This window comes from Populus alba, chromosome 14 (genome assembly GCF_005239225.2).
Source record: "Populus alba chromosome 14, ASM523922v2, whole genome shotgun sequence".
NCBI lineage: Eukaryota > Viridiplantae > Streptophyta > Magnoliopsida > Malpighiales > Salicaceae > Populus > Populus alba.
In genome coordinates, this window is record NC_133297.1 from 10,384,380 (window position 1) to 10,396,300 (window position 11,921).

Sequence of the window (11,921 nt, forward strand, 5' to 3'; positions counted from 1 at the left end):
ACCCAGTTAATTATGAGTTAACCCATCAATTTGTTTTTTCTATTTAGTTATCAAACTTCATGTCATGAATCTCAGGTTTGATAAATTAACATGATTTGAAATGTTAATTCAGTTAATTCAGATTTTTTTTTTTCTTTTTCTTCATTAGTTTTTTTTCTTTCTATAAGTTTTTTTTCTTTATATTTTTAATTAATTTATTTAATTATCATACTTTTATGACACGAATTTACAGTCAGACCCACATCCAAGGCTTTTGAATCTGGTGTTGCATCCAGACTCATTTAAACTTGAAGTCATGCAAGTTTAATATTATTATTAATATTATAAATATTATTCTTAAATCAGACATTACAGTCAAACCCACGACTCTTGAATATAGTTTTATAAAATATATATAAAACTTTTAAATTTTAGTTTTTTTTAATATTTTTTATATAAAAAAATTAAATCCCCAAGTCCTAACAAACTTAGTTTGTAGCTCTCCGGACTTCGGATTGAAACCAAACCAAACCATCTTACCTTCGATTAATAGAAATTGAAATATCGAAATCACCCCTTAGCCGAGCACGTGTAGTGTTTGTGTGTATGTGATTGTGCCACTGCTCAACAAAAAAAAAGAAGAGGAAAATATCCGTACCTGTACTTACCATCCATTCACGTCCGTTCGTCCAAACATTATCAACTGCGACGGTGAAGCCCAGCAACAGAAGAAGAAGAAGAAGAAAGGTCAGTAGCTTCGCTTGACTGTTTCTTTTCATTATTTATTTCTCGAATCTTGTTCAGTTTGATTCTTGTTTTCAACTTTCTTGATCAAAGGATACTGTTGTGGTTCAGAAATGTTGATATCTGTCATCATATAATCTTTTAAGGCAGGCATGTGCAAACTCAATCTCTTTGAAATTTTGTGGATAGCTTATTATGTAGTTCGACTTAGATTATCAGGTTATTGGATTGTTATTCCATTCTACAGCTCTAAAAAAACAAAACAAAGAAACCCTTTGAATTAGGGAGCTAAAAAGGACTATAACCATCTTCTTTTTGCAGGATACGAAGGATCCCCAGTTTTGTAAATGCTCCTCAAGTATAAATATCGTGGCTGGTTTTAATGTAAAATGTATTTTTTTGCTAGAAGAACTTCGGTAGACGAGATGGGTTACGCTATGAGCAGACTGGAGGCTGAATCCGAACTCTGTGATGGTGGCAATACCATTCCTGAGCCTGGTAGCAGCAAGAGAGCCAGCAATTCGTTGTTTAAGTTAGACCATGAAATTGCTCAGGTTACGAAGTTGAAATCAAGCCCGCATAAACAGCTGGCCGAACTTGTTCCCGGCATGCATAAGTCATCTGTTTCCACTGTTAAGATGTTGGTTGGTCGAGAAGCTAATTATTCAGCAAGGGGAAGATTCTCTGCGGCTGATCGTTGTCACATGCTTAGCAGATATTTGCCTGTCAATGGACCTTGGCTTGTTGACCAGATGAGTACCCGAGCCTATGTCTCACAGTTTTCAGCTGATGGCTCTCTATTTGTTGCCGGGTTTCAGGTATTGTGTATATTGCTTTGTTTTGAAATTGGGTTTGGGGAATCGATAAATTAAAAGGGGAACAAACTGCAAAGGTTGGTTATCATACTTGCAATTAATTTAATTCTCATCTTCCACAAATATTTGTTTCAGGGAAGCTATATTAGAATATACAATGTGGAGAAGGGGTGGAAAGTTCAGAAGAACATTCTTGCCAAAAGTTTGCGCTGGACTGTTACCGATACATCTCTTTCCCCAGATCAGCGCCATCTCGTGAGTTTGAATTTCTAGCTAATTAAATTTGAAAGTCAGAAATGTTTTTTTCATATTTAAACTTCTGAGAGTTAGATCCTAAGTGGGCATTAAAAGATGGAAAAAAGGTGCCATAAACAATTACAACTACAAAAATTGCATTTTCAAGCAATAAATCAATAAATGTCATCCCTATTAATATTCTGATATTGTTCGTAGCACTTCAATTCATCATATAAAACAAACTTCTTTTAAGTTATAAAGTAGCGGGCTTTGGTAGTGTGGCCGATGAAGTCAATGAGAACTTCAAATAGATTTTAGGCCTTTGTATCTCAACAATGAAATGGACTGAATGAACAAGATGGACTAGATGAGCTTGGGATACCCACAAAAACAACTCCACTGTGTGTTTGTGGGGGGCTTCTGATGGTTAAGTTAGCAAGTGCAGGAAGAGAAGGATAAACAAGAAAATATAGAGAATAGTGTTTTTTTGGTCAGGAATATGTTCCTGTGATCTTTAGTGATGGAGATTATGTTCTGCCCCTTTTCGTGTGGGTAACTAAGTATTTTTATATTGAGAGAACACATGCTTACCTGACTATGAAGTTGGTAGCTCACCTGAGAGGATAGGGGTGGTAGCTCAGTTGATGATGGTATACAATTACAACATCGTCATTTGTCTGTTATCCTGATTAATAGAAATATCTTAGACCAAGCAGGAAACCAATGAAAATACTTGAGGCATGTTAAGTTTCTTTTACTGAGACATAGAGCAACGAAAACATTCATGGGTAAAAATTACTTCTAAAAAGGGGGAGGCTCTGGTTGTTGGAATGTGTGATCTTGTTTTGCGTGCTGTGGCCATATAACCAGTTTTGTTTGTAAAAGAAAACCAGTAGGCATACGTACAGGTGTAACACCATGGATCTCACACATCATTTGGGCCTGACCCAAACAATTTGTAAGGTGTCAGGCTGTTTGGGCTGCCCAGATGGCGTGATCACAGCTTCTTCTTTTTTGGTAGCAGAATGCAAGTAACATGCATTCATATAGATTTGCGTCATATTTAGTGTTGGAGAGAAATGTCACGATTTATCTGCTGTTACTTCCTGTTTTCACATCCAGTGCTTTCTCTTTACATCTTTGAAGTTTCTTGACTTAAGTGAATGCTTTAATAAATAGCTTGATAACATCCACAATGATTGCTCAACATTCACCAACCACCAGAATCTTAAGGCTGTACAAGCATGCACACTTCTATCTGCTTGTTATAGATCATCCTCTTTGGTTTCTTTTAGATTTGTACTTGGTCACTGGAAGTTGCTTTTCCTTTTGTTGGGTAGCCTGAACATCACTCCTCCCATATATACTAATCAGCATTTATTTTGCTGTTGCAGGTTTATGCTAGCATGTCACCTATTGTCCATATTGTTGATGCTGGGTCTGCCGAAACAGAGTCGCTTGCAAATGTTACGGTATGCAGTATTTTTATCTTATTCTTGAAACATGTAACATTTAGATAAAGAAAATGGCAGAATAGTAATGAGTATTTGATGCCAGCTAGCTCAATCCAATTGTCTGTTGTATTTTCAACGCAAGTCACAATCTGATTGTTACTGTACTGATATAACTAGAAATTCGTTAAGTTGGTTGCTGATTTACCATTAAAAGTGACAATGCACGCAGACTGAGCCTATAATGGATTTCATAGACATGGAGTACTTCTAGTTATAAATAAATAAATCAAATGTCCCATATTTGATACATGTTGATGCATGCATGTTTAGGGATTGGAATCTACAAGGTTAGGAAAATCAATAACAACCTGCTTGATTGGCTTCCATCTAAGAGTTGTTTGCTATATGGTAAAAACTGTGGAACAAAGAATAATTTATTTTTTCGCTACATTGTGATTTTGGCACACAGTTGTATGCTGAAAATTTTTTAATTTGTCACTGTACATGTACTTCTCAGTACCAAAATCTTGGTCACAGTTCCTGCTTGCTTTTTTGAGATTCTCTATTCTCAAGAGGACGGAATGGCAATATAGATTTGTTTGTGCCATGGAATGCAGCTCATTAAGTTGTAACCAAAAATGGTTATTCACCTCTCTAGTCATCATGTGGAGATGGATATCCTGGTTTTCATTAGTCTTATTTGTTTTCATGTAAAAAAAAATATTCACTTTCGAGTCCATATGTTTTGTAGGAGTTTCATGACGGATTGGACTTTTCTTCTTCTGGTGATGGGGGCTATTCTTTTGGAATCTTCTCTGTGAAATTTTCCACTGATGGGCGAGAACTTGTTGCAGGAAGTAATGATGACTCGATATATGTCTATGATCTTGAACAAAATAAGCTCTCCCTCAGAATTTTGGCGCACACGGTAGGTAAAATATTGTGATAACTTCAGTATAACCACAATTGGCTAATGGCTGCATTTTTCTTTCTTGGTGCATAATGGTTTTTACGATTGAGCATACATTAATTCCTGCAAATTGTGTGGATGTCCATCTTACTATCCATAAGCTGCTCGCAGTGTTAATACATGGTAAATGGTGGGAGTATTAGCATACAGGTGTTCATGTATAATCTCAACCAGCCAATTGGATCATCAGCCCTTGGTCTTTTAGGGTAGGCATTGAAGTCTTCTATTATAGAAATGGCCTGTAACAACCACATGGTTGTCACAAAGTTGAGTTTATGTACTCACAAGTTGAAGATATTGAGATGAATGCGTTGATTACAGAAATGCAATGGCATTTTCATCATCATATATATAGTCACAAGTTGAAGGCATTGAGATGAATTCATTGATGAAAAAGAAATACAATACCATTTTTATTATCTTTTATCAACTAGTTTCCATGTCTGAAATTTACGTGTCACTTATTAATAATCTTGTTCTTGCCCTTTTACTTGATAACTGTGATTTTGATCACGTGTAAAAATACTATGCATAGACCAAGCTTCTTGTTAGCATACGTGAACAAAATTTTTCTGGAGAAATCAGACAACAAAAGATATCTTGGCAGAAAATTGGGGAGTATACAACCACCCTCCCTTTTTTTCTATGTGTGATGGTGGAAGTTCATAATGTGTTGACCTCTCTTCAAGTGGGATTGTATTGATTTAGCAATTTTTAGTCTTCATCTATCTGGTGTTTCATCCATTTTAGGTTCTAGACTTTTCAGAGTTTCTGTGTTTTGTTTAATGTTGCAGTCTGATGTTAACACTGTATGTTTTGCTGATGAAAGTGGCCACCTTATCTTTTCTGGGAGTGATGATAATCTCTGCAAGGTAAGTATATTAATTTCTTGTATTGAATATTGAAGGCTCTAGGAAAGTTATCATTCTGTATCCTGTATTATTAGGTATTCATTCGAATCTAACTAGCATCTTCGAAGACATTATATTTCAGCTCATCATGCTACTTCAAAGAAAATATTATATTTTGTGAAATTCTATTTCCTATGATGGATTTTCTGATTGCTGAAATTTTTATTTAGTTGATGCAGTTTTTTGGATAATAAGGCTTTATTGAGTTGAAATAAATAGCTGTTAAGATTTCTGTCTAGGAATTCATAATTCTTGCTATCATTACCGTTTATTCAGTGTTCCTCGTGTCTTAATCTTGTATCTTTAAGATACCATTACCAAGATTACATGACATTGGCCTCAGTACTGTAGCTGCTTGGCATGAAAAAGATTTTTTCATGGCTTTCCAATACCTTTGCGGTTAGGAGCACTCTGGCCAATGGTTTAATAGTTTAGTTTTCCTGAAGAAAAGCTATTAGTACCAAATCTCTTGATAACAGATTGCCAGTGCTGATTAAAGAAACTGAATTCATCAAGGATTTGGAAAAGAATGCTTGTACTTGGTGTTCATGTTATGATAAAAATAGTTTATTTGCTGTTAAAGCTTTGGTTGGATCTGTAGCTGTAGAGTTGTAATAGTAGTCACTTACTCTAAAGAGGTAATAGTAGTCACTTACTGTGGACATAAATGGGTATTCAACCCTACACTCCTAAAATTATGTCGCCTACAAGCTTTGACACAATTCTTTTTGGCATTTTATAAAGTAGTTTTATGTCATTAATATGGCAAATTATTGATCAATGTGGGATTTCAGTTTTCTCATAAAATTCCGTCTGTATAATGCATGCCAATATAAAAAGACAAAAAAAAAAAAAAAAAACCTTAAATACCATGCTGAAAAGAAATGGTTGGCATGTTTATCTTGTAATGTGTGTTACTAGGCAAAGGATACCAAATGTCATTAATTTAGTGTAGGTGTGGGATAGACGCTGCTTTATTGCAAGAGGGAAGCCAGCTGGAGTCCTATCGGGACACTTAGAAGGCATAACATTTATTGACAGCCATGGAGATGGTCGGTATTTTATTTCAAATGGTAAAGATCAGACTATCAAACTTTGGGATATTCGGAAAATGGCCCCTAATGCTACCAGGTATACTTCACCTGCTGTTCTGCCCTTGAACTCTGTCTTTTATTTATGAAAATATGACCTGGCATTGTAATGTACGTTGAAGTTTATCATCTTTGATATTTGCACCAAAGCATAACTTTTAACCGTTCAGGCTAACTTTCGAGAATGATCTTGGGCTAGCTGTGTTGTTATATCGAGTTAAATGAAGAAAAAAAAGTTTCTACTGTTGTTCACTTTGACAATTATTAGACCACTCTAATAATACCATTCTTTTCTACTGTAGCTATTCAGGGCTTAGGAATTATGAATGGGACTACAGGTGGATGGACTACCCTTATGAGGCAAGAGATTTGAAACACCCCTGCGATCAATCAGTAGCCACATATAAAGGTCATTCGGTTCTGCGCACTCTTATCCGCTGCTACTTTTCTCCTGCATATAGGTGAGTTTTAACATATAATCTCTGTACTTTTGTCGTAATGAAAGTTCAGAAGCTCTTTTCTGATGCTAGTCCAAGAGTTCATTGACAGCTACTTCATTTGATATGCTGCCACCTGCATTTATAGTCATTCATCAGGCTTAACCCGTTTTTGTGTCTTGTTTTCACCTGGCATGATGTTATTTTACTGATTTGAATGTGCTAGAAGCCTAATACTTAGAATTGACATGCTTTCATTTTTTGAATCACTTTTTGCAGTACTGGTCAGAAGTACATCTACACTGGATCTCACGATTCTTGTGTTTATATTTATGACTTGGTAAGTAAGCAAATCTTCTGCTGTTTTTATTCTCTATATGCATGGTTTCCGCGTTGCAAGTAATTGCAAAATGTAGATGCTGCATTATGATATTGGTAGGTGAAGCATAGAGTGAGGTGCTCCTGAAATATCTATGCCTCGAATGGGAAGACACCTTTTTTTTTTGGAAATGTGAATTCATTTTGCACAAGTTTTTGTCGCTTGAGAATACTATCTATGGATATGATTTATTCAGCCAACGGATGTCGAGCTGCAGTAATATTTAACTACCTGTTTTAACTGGGGTTGTGCTGGCTGCACCAATGCTGACTTCACGCTATCCAGACTCCAGAGTGCCTTTTCTTTATCGTTTATGAGTCCACTCTTCCATTGATTATTAACTTGGAAATTTCTTGCAGGTGACTGGAGAACTAGTTGCATTGCTACAACATCATAAATCACCTGTAAGAGATTGTAGTTGGCACCCATATTATCCCATGCTCGTCAGCTCTTCTTGGGACGGAGATGTCGTAAAATGGGAGTTTCCTGGCAATGGAGAAGCTCAAGTCCCTTCAACCAAGAAGAGAATTCGAAGGAGACAATTTTATTGAAAGCACACAATAACTGCAGTAAATTCTACCTATCCAATTTTATATATATATATATATATATATATATATAGAGAGAGAGAGAGAGAGAGAGAGAGAGAGAGAGAGAGAGAGAGAGTAATGCTATCTTAGCAAAAGCTTTTTCCCAATTTCACTTCCCAAAAAGTTTCAACCATCGGATTTATGTGATTAACTAGTGTGATCGACTTGCATGAACTCTCACTGGATGCTTGAAATCTTTCGGGAAGTGATATTTGGAAAGAATATTTGATAAGATTGGCATTATGTGTGAGTGGATAGCGGATTTCTATTTTTTTCATGTTCAAATTGATGTAAATTAGCATGTATTATGATTTCTTGATCATATTACTTCCACAATATTAGATTGTACATAAATAACCACCAGTGCGGGGGTTCAGATTTTTGACAATCAAGCATTTTATGAAGTTGAATGCACAGTGCTGTGTGATTGCTTGGTGGGTCTATGCCATGCATTCAATGGCAACTGGTGGATAGATCGTGTTCGTAGCAGAATTCTTTTGAAATCATACAGTCAATGTATTGCTTTCGAAGGCTTATGCCAGAAAATACCAGCTGTAAAAGAAAAAAGGTTAGAAATTTGAAATTCCCTTCTACTTTTATAGAAAAAAACAGAGGCAGAGGCTGAATCTCTGGAATTACATCCATGCAGTGTCAGATTCCATGGAATAAGTGACTGCTTCTCTTGACGGAATTGTACAGAGCCTTGATCAGATTAAATGGTAATAAGTGTTAATTTGAATCAAATAACATAAATTATATTTTAAAATTTCACTTAAAAGCTTAGCTTAGCAGAAGGTTTCATCTTCTGCAAAAATATCGTTAGAATGCCCGTAGCGTAGCATGGTGAGGAGGCAGCAAGGAAGGGCCCATGAAAACATGGAAAGGCACCTCCATGGAATAATTGCTCGATCAAAGAAGAAGGGATAAAATGCTTATGAAACAATCTTCGGAAAGATAAGAGAGGGGTCCACTTCATGAAGTAATCTTGGGAAAGATGAAAAGAGAGGGGAGGGGACACTAGATACGTGGGCCCCTACTTCAGAAGAATCAAAACCTAACTAAAGCCCATAATTACCGCACTTTAAAGTGAGCTTTCACTCTTGTTTAGCAATAAATCAATAATAATTGGTTATAATATATGACCAGTCCAATGCTCACTCATTTATATATAATTATTATTTTTAGTGTTGTTGCAGTTGTTATAATTATGTTTATTTGTATTGTTTTTATTGTGATTAAACATGGATAGTAATAGATCCGGTACCCATTAAAAACACTTAAAACCCAAATTTTATATAGTTTTTATAGCATTTTGTGACCAAAGGTAAGGTAAAAACTCCTTCCTTTTTAGTCTCTTTTAATGTTAATATACTAAGAGGGGGTCGTTAAGTTTCAATTTTATAATATAATATGGATGTGTAATACATATTATGAATGTATTTTATTATTATATTTTGACTAATGTGCATACATAAGCAAGTCATGTGTCTTAAGCCACATAATGATAAAAAAAAAAAAAACATAAAAATAATATATATTTTTTTATTTTTAAAAAATATTTTTGATATCAGCACATTAAAATGATTTAAAATAAATAAATAAAACTATTAATTTATAAATAAATAAAAAATTTTATATATTTTTTTTAAATATTTTTGAAATATAAAAATAAACAAGGTTTACATAACTTTTATTATTAGATATTGATTTTGATTGACCACGCTGAGGACAATAATAATAATAATCTACAAGGAGCTTAACAAAAATGAGTGATGCTATTTTTTAAGAAAAAAAAAACAATAGACAACAATAAAAAAAAATGTGATAAGCTGCACTAAAAATAATGATTTATAATTGGCTGCCCTAATATAATGATTTATAATTTTACTGTCATCTATTCTTACATCATCATCCCTGTGAAATGTTAATTATTGAAATAAAATGGATGTTGCTAACAAAAAAAAAAAAAAAGATTTGAGGGTCAAGTATTATCTAAATTAACTATTTTTATTAATACCATTTAATCAGCTGAATAATCATGTACTTCGACATGCATTGAAGAAGGCTCAATTTTTTTTTTTGACATCTTCTTTCTTCTTTTGATGGAGCTGTGCTCTTTTTTTTTTTTTTCATTTGCATCTCTTTTTTTTATTGAGTTGCTTTTCTTCTCATTTAATAATTGTAATTTAATTTTGTAAAATTATCATTTTGTAAACCATAAAATGGTGTTTAGAGTATAAGCAATGAATCATCTCAAACTTTTTTTAGTGGGTTTTTTTTTTTGTCATTCATGTTCTTTTTGTTTTGTTTTTACAAAATTAACACTAAGTAAATCTTGAAATGATATTTGGAGTCATGAATAGGCGAGTCAATGTTTTTTTAACTTTTTTTCTATCATTTTTTTTATTTTCAATCTAATTCTTTCATATTGAATTGACTTTTATTGAGTTTGATTTTTTTTTTCGTTAGCTTTATATGGAGCTTTTATGGAGTTAATGTGTGATTTGAAAATATAGTTCAATTTTAGTGATTGAACTAAAACTTTATAGACCAATTTCAAATTTAAATAAATATTTTTTTTTTTCTTCTAAAAAATAACATTTTTAATCTGAATTTCTTAACTTAATCATTGGTTGGAAGCAACAAATTTATTAACGATTTTTTTTTTTAGGTTTTAAATGGGAGAATTATAAATTATTGGATACCCTCCCCGTCTTACCTAATATTACTATATAAAAACAGAAATAGATATCCAATCTAACCTCCTCACCTTCAATTGGTTTCGAATGATGAAATGTCGCTTGGGGTTAATTTTTTTTCTTTCCGGTTATTGTTTTTTTTTTTATTATTGTGTTTGAGAATATAATAATAGTTATTTTTTAAAATATTTTTTTAAATATATCTAAATATTTTTTTATTTTAAAAAAATTATTTTTCATAATAGTATATCAAAAAGATTTGAAAATAAAATAAAAATAATTCAAAATAAAAAAAAAAACATAATTTTTTTAAAAAACCATTCTTGAAACACTAGGAGATCTAAAGAAATCATGTAACCAAGAAGAGTGACCTAACACATGAACAGAGGAAAAAAGAAAGAAAAACTGGTAAAACATAAGGAAAATTAGTGGTTTGACCCACGGCGTCAAAGTGGTGGTTAGCAAAAGAAATGATTTTTGACCGGCGGCAACGTGGGACTCCCCAACTAAACGGAGACAACACAAGTTAGTTACAAGTAAAAAGAGAGGCCCACATTGACTGCCCCCTTAGTCTTTGTTTCCTCTCCAATCATGTGCCGTTTTAGCTTTAAGATTATCTATCATCCACTCTCACCTAATCTTTCTCCTTTTCTCTCCTGCCTCGTGCCCTCTTTAACTATAAAATGATGCCATTAGACTTCATTTTTTCTACTTTCTTTTCTTTTTAATATTCAATAAACAACAAAAGGCTATCAATTCTTTTATTAGACAGCAACAAATGTTTTTTGGACTAGTTTATGCATCAATTATGACTTGAGTTGCAATGAAATATGCATAGTTTTTTTTTATTATTATTATTTGCTACTTCATTGGATTCTAATAATAATAAAAGAGAGATTATGAAATTTAAAACTCAATAATGTAATAGATATGGGCATTTCTCAAGCATTTAGCGACCCTTGAAGTTATATAAATCCACAAAAGGCATGAGAGAGAGCCCAACTCCAAAGTGATTTCACCTCTTTATCATTTAAAATTATGATAAGAATTGATTTTCAAGATATTTTTTATTTTTTTAAAAAATTTATTTAGGATACATGAGATCAAAACAATTCAAAATTATAAAATAAATAATTTAAAATAAAATAAAATCTCAAAAATACTTTTTAAATATAAAAATAAATTGTCATTTCAGTATTCAAATTTCACGAGATTTTTATGTGAACGACAACCATTGTATTTATAAAACACACAAAGAATAGAATTTGCCATGAACATTGCATTTAAAAAACAAGAGCACTACTAAAATAATTAATAATTAGTCAAGGTACATGTAAGTTTATCAAACACTTCATGTGAATAAAAATAATAATGATGATGATGATGGTCTATATTTTATGTATCCAGAATAATAAAAAGCATGGTCTATTCCTCTGGGAATGCGACCCATAAATTTTGTTATATATTAAGCTAATTGATAATAAATATGGTTGTATATAAAATATAAGATTTGTTAATCACTCTCAAGAAAATAAGCAAAATCAAACATCATCGAGTCTTATGGCAATCAAACCACGGCATAGCATCATCAATTACTAAAATAAAATAAAACAAA

At 32.9% G+C, this 11,921-nt stretch overlaps 1 protein-coding gene across 4 annotated transcripts; it reads left to right on the plus strand.

Annotated features, from left to right (window-relative positions):
• Positions 1 to 549: 549 nt before the first annotated feature.
• LOC118041413 (LEC14B protein) lies at positions 550 to 7,995 on the plus strand. Of its 4 annotated transcripts, none has more exons than XM_035048732.2 (10): positions 550 to 726; positions 1,045 to 1,541; positions 1,674 to 1,793; positions 3,170 to 3,247; positions 3,981 to 4,157; positions 4,994 to 5,071; positions 6,066 to 6,241; positions 6,504 to 6,662; positions 6,918 to 6,978; positions 7,377 to 7,995. In XM_035048732.2, the coding sequence occupies exons 2-10, from the start codon at positions 1,113 to 1,115 to the stop codon at positions 7,566 to 7,568; spliced, it is 1,470 nt and encodes a 489-aa protein (XP_034904623.1). In that variant the 5' UTR covers positions 550 to 726; positions 1,045 to 1,112; the 3' UTR covers positions 7,569 to 7,995. The 4 variants fall into 4 exon arrangements, with proteins under 4 accessions (XP_034904623.1, XP_034904625.1, XP_034904624.1 ...); XM_035048734.2 differs by having other exon boundaries at positions 1,130 to 1,541; XM_035048733.2 differs by having other exon boundaries at positions 1,133 to 1,541.
• Positions 7,996 to 11,921: the final 3,926 nt, after the last annotated feature.

What these genes read in the sequence shown, in the direction of transcription:
- LOC118041413 (XM_035048732.2), top strand. Translation starts at nt 1,113, where the DNA reads ATGTATTTTTTTGCTAGAAGAACTTCGGTAGACGAGATGGGTTACGCT. An exon ending in CCCCAGATCAGCGCCATCTC is followed by an intron (nt 1,794 to 3,169) that starts GTGAGTTTGAAT and finishes TTGCTGTTGCAG; the next exon opens with GTTTATGCTAGCATGTCACC. An exon ending in ATGGCCCCTAATGCTACCAG is followed by an intron (nt 6,242 to 6,503) that starts GTATACTTCACC and finishes TTTCTACTGTAG; the next exon opens with CTATTCAGGGCTTAGGAATT.